The 22832-nt window shown below is 42.3% G+C and overlaps 1 protein-coding gene across 2 annotated transcripts in view; it reads left to right on the top strand.

Annotated features, from left to right (window-relative positions):
- Nucleotides 1-6799: 6799 nt before the first annotated feature.
- LOC126246235 (mitogen-activated protein kinase kinase kinase 4) overlaps nt 6800-22832 on the top strand; it is a 217245-nt gene continuing 201212 nt past the window's right edge. Inside the window, exons 1-3 of one of the 2 annotated variants that reach the window (XM_049948380.1) lie at nt 6800-6990; nt 7217-7423; nt 11988-12112. In XM_049948380.1, coding sequence (XP_049804337.1) covers nt 6917-6990; nt 7217-7423; nt 11988-12112 — 406 coding nt within the window. In that variant the 5' untranslated portion in view covers nt 6800-6916. Of the gene's footprint in view, nt 6991-7213; nt 7424-11987; nt 12113-22832 lie in introns of both variants that reach the window. The other variant, XM_049948379.1, reaches the window with a different exon arrangement.

Below are 22832 nucleotides of genomic sequence, written 5' to 3'. Positions count from 1 at the left end.
CCCACCACCAGACCCAAACTTCCATTGCATCGCTCTTCTTAACAATCGAGGCACTACAGTATCGTATATATTGATGAGATGGTGAGTTTCGAGACACGCCATGCCATAAGAACTAAATTTTCTAGTTGACAAAAAATTGTTATATCCAACAGAATTGATGGTTATCCATTCCGTATATCAATACAAGCTCTGTACTCTAGATTCCAGTGGGCAAATGTCACCTCTTGTCCCCTCTTCCTGACTTCTATGTGTTCAGATAACACCTCTTAGCACATACTTTGAAGAACCTTCAAAATAGCCAAATGGAAATCTATTTCAATGTTCTGAAGCTACTCTTTCACCTAGAAATTGAAAGCAGCTGTTACTTTAATTAATTATGCTGTATCAATATCTCTACAACATTTGGCAACCATATAAGCTTCGCATTTTTCAAGATAAGACACAGGGCTTTCATTTAAGGCGTTTCCTCACGGGAAATTAAAATCAAGTGATATGTTTTATATATGTGAGTTCTGTTTTCCATTGCACATATTATTCTGTTAAATACATTACATTGCTCTGGTGCGAAAAGTTTTGCTCCAGTTCTTAGTTGGCGAAAATCAGATGCCTTCAGTCAAACACTGTAGCATATTTTCTTCAGCTTTCCAATGTTTCATATGCTACAATTCTGTTGCGAAGATACAGCAAGAGCTCCACTATTGAAAATGAGCGGGTTGTGGTGGCGACAGCTGTGGAAATAAGTGTAGTGTTGTCACATAATCCATGCCACCAGTACATGTCTGTTCAGTAGAAGTCATTTGTTCTGGATGAATTGACATTGTAGAAATGACACTGTGATGACAGGCCCCGGCTGAGGGAAGAAGACCTTCTTGTAGGCAAAAGATAGGAACACAATGGGACAGGAGAAATTCCATACCTATGTTGGTTGATTTTTAAAGAGCATTTCTTTAACTAGTGAGATTTGACGCCCCCTCTGTGCCTGCGCCCTTGGCAGGAGTCTGTCTCGCCATGGCTTCAGTACATCCCTGTTGACCATTGCTGCACTATGTGCTCTCAAACTGAAGAAGAAAACAAAGTCTACACATCATTCACGAAGGTCCCGGGAATGGTTACCAAAGAGAGGGACATTCTCCTACGTGTGAATATTCTCCAGGATCTACAGTGGGAACCAGAGGATTCGCACAATTACTTAGCTATGGAAACAGAAAGGTAAGTTAAATTGTTAACACCTGTCACCCCAGAAACAGAAAAAGAATAGAGTTGCATGAGGCCAGTTGTCAGCTCACACAAGAGACTTGACACAACATTAGGGATTTTAGCGACTGGCAGGATCTATAAGAATCTTGAATTTGCAACTATAATTTCGAAATAAACTATGAGCAGCTGTACTACTACATTTTATCTATCAGAATTTGGACACACAGAATGCTCATACAATAACTATGTAAACGATGCATCTGTGCAGTTAATTTGAATTTACTCCCTTATTTTGCTGTATCAATTGTAAAAAATCTTGTCTACAAGATATATGTAAACGTTGGACTAATTTAGTTCATCCACTAGTTTTGTTCTGCTGATGTTTTGAATGATGTTGTTAGAGTCATTCTTCATGTTTTATTTTGGTAAGATACTGCAGCCATTCTGCTGTGCTCTAGTAAAGATTCCTATGAAAATCTTATATAAGTTTGCTTAATATAGTTCAATGTCAAAAATTGTTCTGGCTTTCAATCATATTTTAAGCTTCTTCATTTCTCTGTGATTTTAAAGCCTCTTCACTTCTCTGTGATTTTAGTTCATGTGAGACATTTGGAACACAGGAGTCGACAGGACATCGTTAGTGGACATTAATGACCAAACACTCATCACGTTCTGTCATTGCTTTGGTTCTGTATTATGCAGTACATCACTCAGATATCTGTACCGATCATTCTTTGTATCTTGTGTGGAATTTTTCTTGCAATCCATACAATGGATGATTCAGTCTTTGGTACTCTAGCAATGATGTTGTCATAATGCCTGCACCAGTCAGACACAGCCCCCCACAATTAATTGAATTTGATGGTGGTTTTAATATCTTATGCATTACACGTCCCACTGAACTCGGCATGTAGTGTTGACTGATTTTCGTTTTTTGTGCTGAGTTATACATATTGTGGACACCAATAACCATGCAACCATCAACTGGCGACGTTCAACCTGATTACAAATTATTTTCCATTGTGTCAAATCTCAGGGATTTCAGTCTTAAAATCTGTTTACTGGGTAGTAATGCATGACCCCATCGTACCTCAGAACCCTGTGAAGCTGTATACGACATTCTGAAAAAGGAGTATTCAAAAGTAAGTAAGTAAAATATATGAATGTTTCAACCTCTGAAAGAATATAGAAAAATTAAAATATATGGAGATAGACAAAAATATTATTGTATCAACACCTCACAATGTTCAGTAAATTTTAAATAACAATCAGCTGTTAGCGAAATTAAACTAAACAGAGTAATAAAATATGCAGAAAATATTTTATAGCTAGATTAGGATTTGCACAATTTTAGGCATGAGCCTCAAAATTACATAGGCACTTAGATAACCTTGAGGAATTATCTATATCTATTGTATTACTTTTTGAACGAGTAATAAGTTGAACTGGATGATTGCAATGTGGATTACCCAGTGTGCTATTTGGAAGACTTGCCTGACGATTACAGAGAAAATTCTGTTACATTAACCTCTGTGCCCCACAAGAATCAGCACAATTAACAACTGTAAAATCCTTTGTTAACACTTTCAGTGCAGCTTAAAATATAATATCATTTATGAACTTTCATCCAGATATTTGTTGATATCCTTTAAGATCACATAATTTATGCGCTATATTTTCCCCAAAAGCATAAAATTCGTCTTCAGGACGAATGGATTTCGATTTCTCTTCAGCTAGTCTCAGTACGTCTGTAGCTGGCTCATTGCATTTAAACCGGTTTCTCTTCCTCTTGATGAAAGACTGGTCACTTGACGGTGGTGTATCACAACTTAATACAGTTTTTCTTGTAGTTTCCACACTTCTTTCTTATGTTGTTAGATAAGTTTGGAATACAACCTCTGTTTACAATGCCTCTTCATTTACCAGTTCTTGTTCACCTTTCTCCTAAATAAAGTAAAACAAATCAATTTATTTTTATGTATGACATAAAACGTGAAATTTCCTGACAGATTAAAACTGTGTGCCCGACCGAGACTCGAACTCGGGACCTTTGCCTTTCGCGGGCAAGTGCTCTACCAACTGAGCTACCGAAGCACGACTCACGCCCGGTACTCACAGCTTTACTTCTGCCAGTATCTCGTCTCCTACCTTCCAAACTTTACAGAAGCTCTCCTGCGAACCTTGCAGAACTAGCACTCCTGAAAGAAAGGATACTGCGGAGACATGGCTTAGCCACAGCCTGAGGGATGTTTCCAGAATGAAATTTTCACTCTGCAGTGGAGTGTGCGCTGATATGAAACTTCCTGGCAGATTAAAACTGTGTGCCCGACTGAAACTCGAACTCGGAACCTTTGCCTTTCGCGGGCAAGTGCTCTACCATCTGAGCTACCGAAGCACGACTCACGGCCAGTACTCACAGCTTTACTTCTGCCAGTATCTCGTCTCCTACCTTCCAAACTTTACAGAAGCTCTCCTTTCGCAGGAGACGAGATACTGGCAGAAGTAAAGCTGTAAGTACCGGGCGTGAGTCGTGCTTCGGTAACTCAGATGGTAGAGCACTTGCCCGCAAAAGGCAAAGGTCCCGAGTTCGAGTCTCGGTCGGGCACACAGTTTTAATCTGCCAGGAAGTTTCATATCAGCGCACACTCCCCTGCAGAGTGAAAATCTCATTCTGGACATAAAACGTGTTTAACTTTCACTATTGTTTGACTCATCCATCTTTGTTCTGTTCTTTCTAATGATAGGCAGACATAACTGAAGTATTCAACATGAAATGGTACTTTTCCTCATCGTGTTGGTGCAGTCGACAAGAAGCATGCGACACTCATACCACCAGGGTATATAGGATTGTACTATTTCAATTATAAAAAAACATCCACAGCATTGTACTCATGACAATATTAATGACACTAATTTTGAATTTGTGTACTGTGATGTTGGAACAATTGGTTCAATTTCAGATGGAGAGGTCAATACAAACACAAAGTTTCATTATAAATTGACACACTGTCGCCTCAAGATTCCTAAAGCAGAGAAAGTTAGAAGTAGTAATCAAGTACTTCCACAGAGTTTGTCAGTGATAAAAAATTTAGTATGTGATTTGATTAACCGTATCATAGAAACAGTTTAAACTGGCACACTCCAATTTTTAAATAGTTTCTCCAGAGCTCTATGTGTAATCATTTGGAATGATGGCATCTCGTTTTCGAATTTTGCAATCTGCTATTATATTAGATGCAAAACATATTGAAGTCATAGTGATAGCTTGGTGTGTATTCGCAATGTTAAGAGGACCATGTTCTCAAACTGTTTATCATCTGTTATACTCGATGCAAAAAATATAGTCGATAGTTCTGAGTTATTAGGAGAGAGATGTAACCCCAAAATTATGCATAATCTTCAACTTGGTAGACGTGGTATAGTTCTAGAAAGTACAAGATAAGTGAAGGACATTTTAAAAATAGACTTCACCAATGAATGATCAGTACCCTGACAAGGCAAGGTCATTGTGTAGATTGAAATGTGCTTAAAACCGTTCTGTTCACGAATGTATTTACATGTCATATTATAAAAGTATAAGTATTGTGCTTCAACCATCTTGACACTAATTAGAAAAAAATCACTGCTGAAATTACTTTTGTCTCCAGTGTCTTGTAACTGCACAGTACATTATTTTCTTTTGCTAAAAATACCATAGAACTTCACTACTTTATAATGTTCCAAAAAAAGTGCATGTAATAACTCAGATTGTTTAAGTTTGTATGAGGGATGCAATAAATTATGGTTGTTGGCCACGAAAATTAAAAGTGATTCTTATTACTTACACTTTGCCGAATCTTCTAGGTTTCACTACGATCTTCTTGGGTGTTGGTCCTTGACATTCAAGAAGACAAGTAAATCAGAGTACCACAAAGAAGGTTTTTACCTTTCTTGCATTCCCACTGCATATTTCATGGACGCTTTATTTTCTCGCTTTCTTTGTGGCAAATCCTTCGAAACAAGTTAATCTTTTTGGTGACCAACTTTTTTGTTTCTTCAGGATCCACTTTCTTGTATTTAATAATTAAATTGAGATATTTCTGGTTTTTCTTGTCTGTGTTGCTGTAATTAAAAGGCGTGTTTCCACTCAGACAACTTCTGGACATGTGGCATGCGGCACTCAGTCTTGAGGCTATTAGTATTTCAACTGAAGCACAATCATGAATGTCACATTTAAGGCCATGCCAGTGTTAATGTCAATAAGGACAAATAGCAGTGATTTAAAAGTGTGAACAGCTGTATGAACTCCATGAAAAATTCGGAGTACAATATCGTAAGTCTCTCTTTTTCTTTCACCATTACACACACTGAAAAAACTGAATGATCAAAGAACTGTCTTCTAAAGAATCAGAGACAGAATCCAAAATTTGTCATCAAGTAGCTACGAGAGCTTAACAATTTTACACTAACAAAAAAAGTTGGAACTCTAGCGTCACCAAGAGCAGACCGGCAATCGAGTTAATTTTGAGCGAATGACTTGCATCTAAAGTCACAAACGTGTTGGTATTCTTGCGTGCACACAAAACTCCAACCCATAATTTTTTTACGACTTTGTCAAACTTCATTCAGTTCATGCAAGACTGCAGAACTTCTGTCCACATGTAACGTTTCATTTGAAAAGTCTGGCATGATCAATACGTTACCTGTAGACCAGGCTTAACGATAAGACCTTCATTGTTGAACGTGAACAGACCATGTAAGTGACAACTGTGTGTAAATGTGAACAAGCGCACCGATGAGACATAAACCATGTCAGCGAAAGACTATGTTTGATAGGAGTCTTTTCTATAATATGCTACTTGTACGAATCGACACAACAACAGCCGTGGACCGACGGAAGGCTTCTTCTCATAGGCAAAAGACAAGGGAACACGAGTGTTCGACCTTCCTTCTTGTTTTTTCGGTCAATTTTTGTGCTGCCTCTGTGCGCAAATCTTTGGCAGGGGTATATCTCATCACCCCATCGTTACAGCCCTGCACCGAATACCTTCTGTTTTTAATTAATGCCATGTGTGTTGTGTACGCCTTTACCGTTCTGTATTTCGCATAAACCTCTTGAATTCTTCAGTTTTTTATCGTTTATTATCTTCTTAGTTGTCTGTTTCTTGTTTGCCGTCTCGATGCATGTTTAAAACTGCTATCTAAAGCATGGTATGTGGTTCCCACAATTGTGATGGAAATTTTTTGGATGAGGTTAGATTATATGTCATGGTATATGACCCAAAAGTTGTCCTAGCATAGGTACGGTTAAAAAGTTGTAAAATAAAATTTCCAGTTAATCATTATCTCATTTTGTCTGGGAGTACAAAATTCTGATGATGCATCAGGTTATTTCATAAATAACTAAGAATTACCATATTGAGACATGTACTGGTGACTATTTCTATCGGTATTAATTTCTACTCTTGCCGACAGAATATTTATGTCTGAAAAAATTTCACCATGAAGAATTACATTTATAGATAGTATAGTATATGAAGCTCAGCCGACTAACTTGTGTGTGTGTGTGTCCACTTGCTATGCTATCTCAGTGTTTTCATCTTTGCAAGCAATTAGCATTGAGTTGTGGTGGGCTTTCGGTAAAAGTGTGTGTGGATGGTATTGATGTGATTTTTTTTTGCAATAACAGTGAGTTGAAAGTGTGTATTGCTTGTGAATCGTTTGCATTACTAGTTTATCTATGGCAGACGATGACTGGAAGAAAAGAGTCGGGATAAATATTAATTTTAGTCCAGATAGCTCAGAAGATGAAGGGTATGTTGGTTTTGTTTCTTTAAATTTGTTGACATTAGATGTTGTCATCGTTATGCAATGTGTTTATAGTGATGCCGTTAAGACAAATGAAAGGAGTAATATGATAAGGGTTTGTTAGGGCATCTGTTGCATAGGGACATGTGCAGTATGTAAAATTTACCGGCAATCATACATTAAATAAATGTGTGTGTCATCGTTGTTTACTCATAGTTAACACTTTTAGCAGGACGTTTACTGAAGGAGAAAAAGACGATCAGTATCCCGAACAATCCCCATCTGTCAATATAGAAAGTTACGAAGGGAGCTTTGACGCTTTCGGTAATCAAGAGGACGACATATTAAATGATTACGATCAATATTCAACCACACCGCCTCGGACACGGATATCAAGAAGACTGAAAGAAAGAAAACAACGTGTGAGAGAAGAAGCATGGTTTGTACAATTACTTTCCAAATTTAATAAATATCAAATGCCAATACAGTTAGAAACTTGTGCCTTGAAGTCATGTTTTGTATTTCTGAAATGTGTTTGTATATAGTCACCCAACAAGCTTTCTGAACATACACGGGATGGTTTCGTGTTGGTTATGAACAAAAACAATGTAAAATAGAATAACAGCCCTTGCTCTTATATGTGGCGACATTTTGATCATTACAAAGTATGTTGCTGGAACGTGTTTTGGTTAGTTTTCGCCAATCGGGTCTACTTCTACATGACTGTTACACTTCTGTAACGTTTTAGACAAATAATTGATTGCCTGTCTGCGTGGTTGCAACAAAAGTATCAGTTACCAAACATTCTTGTGTAATATGTGCTACAACTTGTAATGTATTTCGGGTAAAAGATTAACAAAGTATATGGTGCCTTAAGAAGTCTTATTTGGAAGTCTTACATTAGTGCTTCACAAATGTATACACATTAATACTGTTGCTCCTATTATTTGTTATAATAGATTATTTGTCATGATGACAATGCATTTTTAGCACACAAAATATCAATTTCACTCACGAATTTACTGAATTTGTTATAGGCCTAACACATTGGTCTTGATGTACTGTTTGTCAGAGCACAACTTGCATGTTATATCTAGCCTTATCCATAGCACAATTTCCACTCAGCAGTGGAGTGAGCATTTACATCAAACATCCTGACAGATTAAAATTGTGTGCAGACCATGGTTAAGATCTTGGACCTTTGCCTTTCAGAGGCAAGTGCTCTACTAGCTGAGCTACCCGATTACTAATGACCATTTTTCACAGCTTTACTTCCTCCAGTACATCATCTCCTGGATGTTTCACAGTAGAAACTGTGAAGTTTGGAAGGTTGGCAACTAGTTACTGGCAGAAGTAAAGCTGCGAGGATGGGTCATGAGTTGCACTCAGGTAGCTCAGTTTGTAGAACAGTTGCTCGCAAAAGGTGAAGCCCCCAAGTTAAAGTCCTGGTCTTGGCACACAGTTTTAATCTGCTGGGAAGTTTAAGGGCTATCCATGTTCATATGTTTACTATTACTGGTTAGGACTGTTTGCTGTATCAAAGTCTTCGTTTTCTAATGTTGTTCCAGAGGACAACTTCTCAGTGTTTTCTTGTCCTTTGATATCCAAGAAAGAACATTGTAGGTTCATGAGCTACCCCTTCACCTGGGTTACATGTCCTACCTACCCCCTTTTGATTTTCATTAGTCTTAAATATTGTCTCAGTAATGTGGCCGCATCCTAATATTTACATACTGTGACAAATCCCATGTTTTTACTGCATTATTGTTCTTTAAATAAGTAATATTTATAATTAAAGATCCTGTTTGCCTGTAGTATTTTCTCGAGTGTGTTACCCGCTTACTTTTAGCAAATGATCAGTCTTTTTCAGAAAGGAAAATGGATTGGGTGTGATTTATAAATATTGTAAGTAGATCAGAGGTACAGAATATATGTTTTTACTGGTTGCTGCTAAGTTACATCATATCTGTGGAAAAAAAATCATGTAAATTTAATTCTGAATTAATGAATGTTAGTAATGCATTAGGTACCATGTTGCATTGCGTGCTCTGTGATACAGTAGCTGTTATGTTGATTCTGTTTACATTGTGGGTAATGTGGTGATTTCTCCCACTGCCACCAATTCAGAAATGTTCTGATGTGCAAGGTTCCTGCCAGTCTCTCAAGCACTGAAAATGATTTGCTTTTTTTGTTTTTGCCCCCTTCATTTAATTCTCTTCCCTCCCCTGGCTACCATCACAACTAACTGTTGTTAAATGATCTGATATGTTTTCATCTTTTCTTAGATACTAAATCTACAGTTACCCCTATCTTTTTTGACCCGTGGCATCTTGAAATGGTGGACATAAACCACTTGTAAAAATACAATATGCGTAAAATACTCATCATGACAAGAATCAATGTTACTCTCATGACCTTTGGGTATGCAACATATAGTTATGTCATAACAGTGGATTTTGTCCCAGCTCACATTTTTTACAATCTGGGATTTCGTGTTCACATTCATTGGTGTCTCAACTTAAAACAAAACTGTCATCTTCCAACTAAGTGTAGACTTCAAGCTGTGCTACAGATCAGTCTGTCACCAGAATCCACATTCCAAAATGTATATAGAAGCAAAATAAATGTTGTCATAATTCTGTTTTGTGTTCATTTGAGTATGAATGACACTACGTGGAGCAACATAGTTATGTATCGCATCAAAGCCAGTGTAGATTCGGTAATTTCCAGGAATGATTGCCTATCGAAGTTGCGGGGTCCAAGGGATACATATTGAACATGCGATCGTAAATTGATCATCCGATTCCGGTGGTGGGTGTAGTGATCAATTATTTGTGATCGTCATTTTTATTTGTTTTCCGTCGTTCCATTAGTTGCTCGAAATTACATACCTCCGCAAATTGCTTATGAATTGCTAAGGAAACCTAGACTATTTATGTCGTTTGTGTGTGGGATGTCTGGTGTTCTTGACGTTTCTTCGGCGGATTCTCTCACATGGAAAAATCTAATTCCATGTTTATCCAGTGTAGAAACTTGTTCAACTTTTCGTCACAAATATGGAGTACTACCGGACGAGGAAAGAAGGGACTGTGGTGGTGTGAAGTGTGTAAAACTTCATATGAACAGTTTCGATGCTGAAATACCGTTACAATTTCACTGCGGACTGTGTGGAAAATGAACTAGTATCAGGAAGAATACATGGTTCAACTCTTCCAAATTGTCCATCCAAACCACCGTAATGGACTTTCACATGACCACAACACCGACGACAAGTAAGGTAAGTCATGTCCTTTACAATTACAAGTATTTTTGTAACGCTCTTCTTTTGTTGTTGCTGTAGTGACCAACGTAAACGTACTCATAACACCTGCCACCTCAGTCGCATGATCGATTTCCGATCGCACGTTCGATATTTATCGTTTGGACCCAGCGAATTCGATAGGCAATCATTCTTGGAAATTACCGTAGATTCTATCATTTCCCTTTTTTTTCCGTATAATTTCAGTTTTCCTGTCACTGTCAAAATGATCCATTTCCTACTATAGTTTCTCTATTTTTCATTACAGATTTTTCAACTTCCCAAAAGCTATTTCAGAAGTGTATATTGTTACCAATTGCTTGCATACAGTTGTTTGTTTTTTCATGTCTTCTTCAGATCTTTGTGTCTTGACTTGTAGACAGGGGTGGTGTTTTTGCAGAATTCTTATCTACCTCAGATCCAAACCTTTCTTTTTCCTCTGATTGTTTGCTTCACACTTGTGTGGTTTTTCTGGAAACTTTGCTTTTTTTTATAGTTTCATTTTGGAGGCTCTTTTTCATTGTTAACTACCAATAACAGCAACAGATTACAAGCAAGTACTACAGAAAGAAAGATAGCAAAATTCTTGCTATGCTCAGATAGTTGAAGTATTGGTTATTAGATGTTAGAGCAAAGCAGAATCACATGAGAGTTGGCACTACAGTATGTGCTGACATTAAACGAGTTTTACAGGGAGTGGTGAGTTTCTCTTCAAGTGTTCAGCCGGAGTATAACAACTCTGACAGTTTGGATGTTTCAGGGATGCCAATGGTAAATTTGCACCCAACTACCCCTATTTCACACCAGAATGATAGACATTTATTCAAGTTACTGAAGATATTGCTTTTCATAACATTACAGAAAAGAAGAAAATGGGAAAAAGTTCACAGTTTGTACAATAGACTGACAGCTGTTGTTATTGAACACGTGTATGGAATTCTGTGACAGTTGTATAGAAAAGTAATTTATATCAACCCTAAGTGCATTTATTTGTTTGTTAGCATTGAATGATTTAATTCCTTTTTGTTTCTTCTTATTGAGTTCATATCTAACAGTAGGCCTACATTAAAAAAAAAAAAGTATTTGATATCCTAACTGGGGCAAGAGAAGTGTTTGATGTGAGTCGTTGGCTTTGGCCAGTGATGTTATGTTAATAGCTACCGTCACCTTTTTGTGCATGTTTTCACAGTCTTATTGTTAATTGGCAAAGCCAATGAGTTTGGAAACAAAAAAAGATCAAGAAAAACTGGTTGTGGTGAGACACTGATCAGTAGCCTAGATCAATCTGTAGGTTAGATTGGAAGGTAACAGTTAGGTTGCGAGTTGGCAAAGTTAATAAATGAATACTTAAAAAAAAAACACAGTTATGGTAAGAGACTGAGCTATACCTATATCTCAACCTGTTTGAAAAAAATTGTCAATAACAAAATGTTGTAGTCACTATATTGTTTACAGTGTTTGTCATATGTTTCTTATGTCACTGGTCACTCATATCAAACATTCCTCTGTATCGTCCTAACTGCTAAGAACGCTGAGAAAGAGTGTCTGAACTGTTATTTAGATAGAATTGGATAGCTTTTATCTTTCATAGCTCTGTACTGAATGTTCATTTAACTTAATAATACTTATAAGAATATCAATGATCTATAAGACTAATAAAATTGTATTTTGATGTGTGAAGTTCATTAAATCTATCTTCTTATAGTGATACAAAAAACAACAGTTCCTCTTTCAATTCAAAACTTAGAAGACGGAATACTTTAGATGCAGTACTCTTTTGTCAGCTGTTGGAGAAATGCGAGGATGGACAGTCTCCAAATCAAGAGTATGGTAAGTCATGAATTGTGATATTTGATGTTATCAAAGTTTAACTGATGCAACAATCTCTTATGGCATTAAATAATTATGTAGTAGGTACAAGAAAATTTCATGATAATGCAAAAAATAACATGAAATAGGCTATTTTTAATGAAATATCACAAAATCAGTGGGTCTTGCAAAATATTCTGAAATCAGTGATTTTTATGCAATATTGCAAGATTTGTCAATTTCGTGTATAAAAAAAGGTTCTAAATATGAGTATGGCAGTCCACCAGTTTTCGAAATTGCTAGTTATTGAATGTTGAAATTGCATTTTGACTTTCTTATTTTCTCAAGGCTGCGTGTCATGTATAATCTTAAAATGTGTGTTCATTTCCCTTGTTGCTATGATGTGATGTCACACTTAAGCAGCACAGTTGGCAAAAAACAGCACCAAATTGGAGAAATAAGACCAAAAAAAAACACCAAAACTGTCAAGAAAGAACGAATTTAGCAAAATAATTTCATAGAGTTCAGTGACAAACAATGAATATGACGTAAAAGTAATACTGAATTTGGAAAATATATATATATATAGTTTGGCGAAAAGGGTAAGACTGAACTTGGCAAGAAAGGTAACTCCAAATTCGGCAAAAAATTACTGTGAATTTGGAAAAAAATAAACCTAAAAAGAGAAAAATACAAAATTGACAAAAGCAGCAGAATTGACAAACCCCAAAATCAGTAGAACGCACAAAATTTAGCAAGAAAAATGGCAAAAATGCGGACCCCAAATTTGGCACAAATGTGACACCGAATTTGATAAAAAAAGGTAATGATGAAGCTGGCAAAAAAGGTAATACAGAATCTGGAAAACAATAACATCTGATCTGGCAATAAAATAACCCTGAAATTGGCCATAAAATGATTTTTTTCCTCTCCGTATGTATCAGCAATTGATGTAATTTGTGACTGTAACAAATTGAAGTACAATTTTACATCTACATTTACTTTGCTAACCACTTTGAAGTGCATGACAGAGGGCACTTCCCATTGCCCCAATCATTAAAGGTTCCTTCCATTCCACTACGAATGGAGCACAAGGAGAATTATTGCTAAATGCCCTGTTGTGCTGTAATTAGTTTAATCTTGTCATTGTGATCCCTATGACATTCTTAGCCTATCCATGATGCTCTCCCGTTGGTCAAACAGACTTGAATATTCTTACTGCCCTTCTTTGTGTACATTCAGTATCCCCTATTAGTCCTAGGTTTTAGGATGGGTCACACAAACATTTTGTTACCAGTCTCCTTCTGACACTGATTGTTATTTCCTAGTATTCTACCAATGAACCAGCCTGCCATACTACCAGGCCTATGTGATTGTTTCATTTCATATCCCTACAAATTGTTACAGCGAAGTATTTGTTGGAGTTGATTGATTTGGTTTGTGGCTCATTGATTTGTGACTCAGTTTTGGTTTATAGGTATGACACATCAATAGTGTCATCCAACAATGATATTAACTATTAGAATGTACCACACTTTACTAATGAATTCCACGCATTCAATAATGGACAGCTAATTGCTGTCTTTACTTCAACCTAATATGACTCGAGACCCCATAAAGTGGTTTGCAAATCATTATAAATGTAAGTAAATAGAATTCGTATCTCTTCGTAGGTGTGCCAGAGTTAAGGTCTTGATTCACAACAAAGTAATTAAAAGTGTAAGTGTCCACAGGTGCATAAAATTCTAACTCCACAGTGTCCTGCCAGATTTAAATTCCCAACTCACAGCGAAATAATTCATAATTCAAGTGTCAGCAGACACAGAAATTTCTAAGACCGAAATTAAGCTGCTGTACCACTGCCCAGAGTGACACAGATCCTGCCTCTTCAAACATGTCCAGCACACTGACCCAGGATGGAGTTACAGAGGTGAAGGTCATCATAGAGGAAACTGCTTGTTGGGTGACCTGGTGAAATGAATGAGTGTTGAGGTTCTTAAGAAATGTGAGTAGGATGTCCTCACCCTTGGTCCAGATCACGAAGTTGTCGTCAATGAATCTTAGCCAGATGAGGGGTCTGAAAATCTCTCTGTGGGTACAGTTAACAGCAACAAATGGGGTGTTGTGAGTAGATGAGCTTATGGTCTTCAAAAAGCATGTTGAAGATAGGACTGTGGGGAATGGTGGGAATGAGAAGAAAGTGAGTCTCAGGGGAGAGCTCCAGGTACAGACTAAGAATTTGAGGAGGGAATGGAGATCCTGCTGGAACTCTGCAATGGGGTCACTGTGGGAGGGTTTGTAAATGTATATATCTGACAGCTGGGGAGTCCCTCTGCAAGATTATCCCTGCATTTTGTACCATAGTGGTGGAGTCATTGCCATCAGGTAGAATTGCAGTTCTTTCTGAAGGTGTAAGTGTGATTTCCCAAAATCCCTCACCCTGGAAACCACAGTCTATCACCTAAAAACTTACCCTGACCTAACAGTCCTATCTGACTACAAAGACTGCACCGCTGTGGTTATGAACTGCAAGGAAGGGGGATTCCACCAACTGTCAGATACGCCCACCTACAAATCCATGTCACAGTGACCCCACTCCAGAATTCGAGCAGGATATCCAGTCCCTCAAATTCTTAGTTCCATCCCAGAACCTCTTCCCTGAGGCTGTTCCCTTTCTCGTACCCACCCTTCTCCATATCCCTAGCTTCTACAGGCTTTCTAAACTCCATAAATCCAACCATCCAAGATGGCCCATTGTGTCTGATTATTGTGCCCCCCCCCCCCCCCCCCCCCAAGGACACTGGACACTCTTGTGTTCTTGTGGACCAACACACCTGTTACTTCTAACCTACTTTCCTATATAAAAGACACCTACCTCCACTGACTCTCCACAATGTTTTTCCCTTTAACATCCTGCACCTTGCTTTTCAATGTCGATGCTACCTCCCTCTGCAGTAACATCCCCAATGCCCATGGCCTTACCGCTGTTGAACGCTGTCTTTCTCAGTGGCTAGTGGATTCCAGACCTACAAGCTCCCTCCTGGCCATCATGACCAACTATATTCTCAGAAAACAGTTAATTCCCCATTGAAGGCATCACCGACAAAGAAATCTGTGGTACACCGATAAGCAACTGCGTGGTACCATCCTATGCCAACCTGTTAATGGGCCATCTAGAAGACACCTTCCTAACCACCCAGAATTGCAAACCCCTCACCTGGTTCAGATTCATTGATGTTATCTTTGTGATCTGGACTGAGGGTGAGGACACCCTATCCACATTTCTCCAGAACCTCAACACTTTCTCCATGTGCATCATATGGTCCTGCTCAACCCAGCAAACCACCTTCCTCAATTTTGCCTCCACCTTAATGATGGCTACATCAGTAGCTCCATCCACATATGCCGAGGCTTTCATAGACTGAAATGATCTTCCAATTTTTTGCAGAAACATATCTCCTATGCCTTGTCTCTCCAGTCACCTACAATCTCCCACATGCACACTGTCAGGCCACAAAGGAGCACTCCCCTTATGACTCAGTACCACCTCAGACTGGAGTAACTGAGTCAGACAGCAGCTGCTGGGAAAAATAGAGCAGCAACAGAGAAGTAACCAATTTTGTGATATTTTACAAGTTCCTAGCCAGGAGCAAATTATCTAGTTTCATCTGTGTGCTTTGGTGGTGTAGTTTTTGAATTTATGCATATTAATTTAATATTTACACTTTTTGCATTTTAGTTTGTGTCGGAAAGTAAACTAACTTGTTGACATGTTAAAAGTTCCTGATCAGGAGCGAATTATTGAGTCTCACCTGTATGATTTGTAGTTCTTTTTGGAATCTCTCCATGTAAATCTTACTTATTAGACACAGTACTTGCATTTTCATCAGTGACTACAGAAGAGTTTTGAAGCACATGTTGATAGTCGTTTGTCTGCATAGTGGTTTTTTCCATTGTCTTTCGTGTGGTTAGGGACTGTGATTGCTGTATGCAGATGTAAGCTGAGTTGGTGACATTTCGCTGTCAGCTCCAGGCTGTGTTGGCTTCGGTAATGCAGTTTGAGGCTACAGTAGATGGGCATCACTGTCATAGACGGGCTTTGGGGATCCGATGGACATCTAGCATGACCCACGAGTGTGCCAGTTGGTCCGCACCATTGGCCAGCCCAGTTACTACTCACCCATGGTCGAGTGGGCGTTCACCTCGGGCATGGCAGTTTGTGAAAGACTCCCCAGGTGGTCAAATATAAAGCCTCCCAGGTTAGTCTGACAAACAGGTTCCAGGTGCTGTCTGTGGCTGACACTGTCCCTCAGCTAGATGCAGTCTCTTGTCCTGTTTTAGAGGACACCTGTCAGCCTGCAGGATCTGGGAGATCCAATGTTAGGTTCATTTTGGAGCCCCTTAGGGACGTGGCTGCTAATGAAGGGGAAAAAAGCCAATGTGCACTCTGTGTCCATACAGGGTAGAGTCATTCCAGGTGTACAAAGGGGTCCTTTGGCCTGCCATGAAGAGCACAGGGTGCAGCCAACTGCAGTTGGTGGCTCACGTCAGCACCAGTGATGTGTTTCACTTTGGATTGGAAGAGATTCTCTTTGGTTTCGGATGGCTATCAGAAGTGGTGAAGGCTGCCAGTCTTGAATATTAGATGAAAGTAGAGCTCACCCTTTGCAGCATAGTTGCCAGAACCGATTGCAGACCTCTGGTACAGAGCCGAGTGGAGGGTCTGAATCAGGGCCTCAGACAGTTTTGCAACCACGTAGGCTGCAGATTCCACAACTTGCACCGTAGGGTGGTGGGGTTTCAAATTGTGCTAAATAGGTCAGAAGTCCATTGTGTGAAAGAGCCAGCTACACAGATAGTGAGGGCTGCGTCTTTTTAGGCTAGAGGGTCTCAGGGAAAAACAAAAAAGTGCTTCAGTTTCAACAAGTGCAGATTGAAGAACCATCGGTATAACAGTTGCAAATTGTTATGTTGGGGAAGTACCATAGCTCCAGGTGGTGATAGAAAGCACTGATGTCCAAATCATTATAAGTACTTAAAGCTGGCTAAACGCCGGAGATAAGTTAAGGAGAAATTTTTGTGAAGGACCTTCAACGGTGTTCAGAAAGGATAGATTAAATACAGTTGACAGTGGCATATTGTTGCTGTCAGAAGTAGTTTATCATGTAGCGATATTGCAGTAGATAATCTCTGTAAGTTAGTATGGGTAGAGGTTATTCTTGGCAACCAGAATAAAATAATAATGGGATACTTTTATTGACCTCCCAACTTAGATGATACAACTGCTGAAAGGTTCAACAAAAACTTGTCTTATTTCTAACACATACCTGACTCATACAATTATAGTTGGTGGTGACTTCAATTTACCCTTGAAATGTTGGCCAAAGTACATATTTATATATAGAGATAGGCATAAAACATCATCTGGAATTGTGGTAGACGCGTTCTCTGAAAATTTATTTTGAGATGTTAGCTCATGAGCCCACTCGAATAGTGAACAGTTGTGAAAACACACTTTACGTCTTAGCAACAAAGTATCCAGAGCAAATAATGAGCATCAAAACGGATACAGGGATTAGTGAACACAGGGTTGTCGTAGAGAGACTGAATGCCATAACTCCCAAATGCTACAAAACTAAACGAAAAATATATCCATTCAAAAAAGCAGATAAAAATTTGCTTGACTCAGTAGCAATTCTGGGCTTATGGGGTGTGGCATTGGCATGCTGGAATTGCCCAAGTCAGTCTGAATGCAGAATGAACCTGAATGGATGCAGGTGATCAGACAAGCTGCTTATGTAAATGTCACCTGTCAGAATCATGTCTAGACATATTAGGGGTCCCATATCACTCCAACTGCACACACTACACACCATTACAGAGCCTCCAACAGCTTGAACAGTCCCCTGCTGACATTTAGGGTCCATGGATTCATGAGGTTATCTCCATACCTTTACCCCCCCACCCCCACCCCCCGCGGTATTCCTGCCTGTCGTAAGAGGCGACTAAAAGGAGTCTCAAATGTTTCGGCCTTATGTGATGGTCCCCCCTCGGGTTTGACCTCCATCTTTCTAAATTCTTCCGAAGAGCGAGCCAATTGGGGAAGGGCGCCTTACATGGTGCACTGTATCCGTTGTGCAATTAGATCTTTAGCCGGCTTTCTCGTCGTTGCATTGGTGTCCCGCTCGTTTTCGATCTCTTGGGCGATTACCACGCTGCACTCTGCAGTGTTTCTTTTAACTGCGACGACGACCTTGGACAGTTTTGCACCTAAGATCCAGCACGGTAGCCAGTCCGTTGTGGTGGGGCCGCCATGTACCCTCTTGGTTGTAGCCCCCTGACAACACAGGGATCGCTCTACTGATGCCTGCGCCGTTAACTCCCCACGTATGCCAAGGAGTAGATGCCTATCCTCCTGGGGTATCGGGACTCCCGGCAACGGCCATCCTGCCAGGTGGCCTTTGCTGTGGCTGGGTGGCGCCCGTGGGGAGGGCCCTTGGTCAGAGTAGGTGGCATCAGGGCGGATGACCCGCAATGAAGCGTGGTACATCATCTCTCGCTGGCGGCCAGCCGCCAGCAGTCTCTAAGCATTCTCGGGCTCAATTTAATGCTCAGAAGTACGATCCAAAAACGTTCCCCTCCATGGCCACGCCGTGGGAAGAGCGTAAGTCTCAGGATGGAGGTAACAGTTATTCGCCCCGATTCTTAGTTTGCACGAGAGCTGATGGGGCGTCTTTTCTCTCCACAAAGCCTCAGTTCTTCGTCGAGCATTTAGAGGACAAGTTTGGGGAGGTGGAGGGCTTGTCTAAAATGCACTCTGGGTCAGTACTGATACAAACGGCATCCTCCGCCCAGTCACGCAGGTTACTTGCTTGTGACAAGTTGGGGGATGTTAACGTTACTATTACACCACATAAGAGTTTAAATATGGTCCAGGGTGTTATTTTCCATAGGGACCTCCTTTTGCAGTCTGATGACGAGCTGTGCGCCAACTTAGAACGTAGAGGTGTTCATTTCGTCCGGCGCGTTCATCGGGGTCCGAGGGACAATCAGGTTGCTACCGGTGCCTTCATCTTGGCCTTCGAAGGTGATGTTTTACCCGAAAAGGTCAAGGTGATGGTCTACCGATGTGACGTCAAGCCCTATATCCCTCCCCCGATGCGGTGCTTCAAGTGCTGGTACTTCGGCCATATGTCTTCCCGCTGCACTTCCAGCCTCACATGTCGAGATTTCGGCGCCCATCTCATCCTGATACTCCATGTGCCCCGCCTCCCATCTGCATCAACTGCGGGGAGCACCATTCACCTTGCTCGCCAGACTGCAGAATATTCCAGAAAGAGCGCAAAATCATGGAATATAAGACCCTGGACCGACTGACTTATACTGAGGCCAAAAGGAAATACGACCGATTACATCCAGTGAGAATGACATCTTCCTATGCCGCTGCTACAACACCTGTGCTCGCCCCATCAGTTTCGCGACTTCCGGCCGGATCGCTGAGTGGTACAACTCCTGCTGCCCCCTTGCCAGTGGGGGGCTCTACCCACCGGGTTGCTCCTGCGCCACCTACCTCAGGAGCGACACCATCCCCCCCATCAGGGACGTCCGTCCCTGCTTCTAAGCCGGAGAAGTGTCCAACTTCTTCGGCTTCTCACGCTCGCAAGGGGTCCCTTGGGTCCCTCCCTTCCCAGGTTTCCACCAGCGGGAAGGCTGACGACCGACAGTGGCGTAAGTGTCCACAATCAGCTGGTCGAAGGGCTTCCCGATCCTCCTCAGTCCCGGAGACTGAATCGGTGAAGCCCTCCCAGCCAGTTAAACCCAAGGAGCAGCGTGAGAAACCAAAGAAGAAGAGCTCTAAGCCCAAGGAACTCGCGGTGGCAGCCACCCCACCGCAACCTTCCAGCTCTGCGTCTGAGGACGGGGTGGAGATTCTGGCGTCCGCTGAGGACCTCGATCTCGCCGGTCCCTCAGACGCCATGAATAGCACTAGCGCGGGTGCTCAATCGGAGGCAGCAGGTGACCCGGCGGCGTAATCTGCCTTCCCAGTCCCGTCACGCCTTTCCCAGCCATGGCCAATACCATCCTCCAGTGGAACTGCAGCGGTTTCTTCCACTATCTAGCTGAGCTCCGTCAACTTATCAGCCTTCACCCTTTCTTCTTGCATTGCTCTCCAGGAAACTTGGTTTCCAGCAATGCGAACCCCCGCCCTCCGTGGCTATCGGGGTTATTATAAGAACCGAGCAGCTTATGAAAGGGTGTCTGGTGGCGTCTGCATGTCTGTCCTTCACACTCTGCACAGCGAGTCTGTCCCTCTCCAGATGCCTTTAGAGGCTGTCGCTGTACGCGTGTGGACGCCACAGGCTGTTACCGTCTGCAGTCTTTAAATTCCACCGGATGGTGATGTCTCGCAGCATGTCCTGGCTGCACTGGTCGCCCAATTGCCGCCACCTTTCTTGCTATTGGGCGACTTCAACGCCCATAACCCTCTGTGGGGTGGGTCAGTGGCCACAGGTCGAGGCGCCATCGTTGAGCATTTATTGTCGCAGCTCGATCTCTCGCTGTTAAATGATGGTGCCTTCACACACTTCAGTGTGGCGCATGGCACCTACTCCGCCATTGACCTTTCAATCTGTAGCCATAGCCTCTTACCGTCTGTCCAGTGGAGTGTGCATGACGACCTGTGTGGTAGTGACCACTTTCCGCTCTTTTTGTCACTACCACAGCGTCACTCTTCTGGGCGCCCTAGCAGATGGGCCATGAATAAGGCTGACTGGGACTTGTTCTCCTCCACTGCCGCTTTTGAGCCTCTCTCTACTGATGACATTGATGCGGTGGTTCAATCGGTCACCACCGGCATCGTTACTGCCGCCGAATCTGCCATTCCCCATTCCTCTGGGTCCCCTCGGCGGAAGGCTGTGCCTTGGTGGTCGCCTGAGATCGCTGAAGCGATTAAAGATCGCCGGCGGGCGCTCCAGCGTCACAAGCGACATCCCTCCATAGACCACCTTATCGCCTTCAAACGGCTCCGTGCGCGGGCCCGCCTCCTTATACGCCAAGGCAAGGAGGAGTGCTGGGAGCGGTATGTGTCCACCATTGGCCTCCATGTCACTCCATCGCAGGTCTGGGCCAAGATTCGACGCGTCTACGGCTATCGGCCACCTGTCAGCGTCCCTGCGCTCTCACTGAATGGAGCAGTTTGTACTGACTCCGACGTCATTGCAAATCGCTTAGCAGAGCATTTTGCTATGAGTGCCGCTTCTGCGAATTACCCCCAGGCCTTCCGCTCCATTAAAGAGCGGATGGAACGTCGGAGCCTTTCGTTTCGCACCAACCACCCCGAATCTTACAATGCTCCATTTAGTGAGTGGGAATTTCGCAGTGCCCTAGCTGCTTGCCCTGATACCGCTCCTGGGCCAGATGGCATCCACTGTCAGATGCTGAAACACCTTTCAGTGGACTGCCAGCGGCACCTTCTCAATCTTTACAACCGTCTTTGGGTCGAGGGGGAGTTTCCGTCGCAATGGCGGGAAGGCATTGTCATCCCCGTTTTGAAACCTGGAAAGACCCCTCTGGAGGTGGACAGCTACCGTCCCATTAGCCTCACCAACGTTCTTTGCAAGTTGCTTGAACGGATGGTGAGCCGGCGCTTGCATTGGGTACTGGAGTCTCGGGGCCTTCTGGCTCCGTCTCAGGGTGGGTTCCGTAAAGGCCGCTCCGCCACCGACAATCTGGTGAGCCTGGAGTTGGCCATCCGTACTGCCTTTGCCCGCCGTCAGCACCTGGTCACTGTCTTTTTCGACATGCGGAAGGCGTACGATACGACATGGCGTCATCACATCCTTTCTACGCTTAATGGATGGGGTCTTCGGGGTCCTCTGCCGATTTTTATCCGCAATTTTCTGTCGTGTCGTACCTTCCGCGTGCAAGTCGCGGCCTCGTATAGTTCCTCCCATGTCCAGGAGAACGGTGTGCCACAGGGTTCTGTTTTAAGTGTCTGTCTGTTTTTAATAGCCATTAACGGGCTTGCTGCGGCCGTGGGAAATTCTGTCTCCGCTTCCCTGTATGCTGACGACTTCTGCCTTTACTACAGCTCTACTGGCATTGCAGCTGTTGAACGTCAGCTACAGGGCGCTATCCGTAAGGCGCAGTCTTGGGCTGTAGCACATGGGTTCCAGTTTTCGGCAGCCAAGACCTGCGTTATGCATTTCTGCCGGCGACGTACTGTCCACCCGGAGCCGCAGCTTTCTCTTAATGGCGAACTTCTTTCGGTGGTGGAATCACACAGGTTTTTGGGGGTAGTTTTCGATGCCCAGTTGACTTGGCTGCCTCATATCCGGCAGCTCAAACAGGCGTGTTGGCGGCATCTCAATGCACTGCGATGTTTGAGCCACACCCGCTGGGGTGCCGACCGCTCTACCCTGTTACGGCTCTACCAGGCGTTAATCCAGTCCTGTCTGGATTATGGGTGCCTGGCGTATGGATCAGCATCCCCGTCTGCGTTGCGGGTGCTGGACCCAATTCTCCACAGCGGGATACGCCTTGCCACTGGTGCTTTCCGCACCAGCCCTGTGGACAGCTTACTAGTGGAGGCAGGTGTCCCTCCACTGCGCTTCCGACGCCAACAATTACTGGCTGCTTATGCTGCCCATGTTTTTAGCTTGCCCGGACATCCAAATTACCGTGTGCTGTTCCCGCAGTCAGTCGTCCATCTGCCAGAGCGTCGGCCCCGGTCGGGTTGTCC

This window comes from Schistocerca nitens, chromosome 1 (genome assembly GCF_023898315.1).
Source record: "Schistocerca nitens isolate TAMUIC-IGC-003100 chromosome 1, iqSchNite1.1, whole genome shotgun sequence".
Taxonomy (NCBI): Eukaryota; Metazoa; Arthropoda; class Insecta; order Orthoptera; family Acrididae; genus Schistocerca; species Schistocerca nitens.
This window is presented reverse-complemented; position numbering and strand designations above follow the sequence as displayed.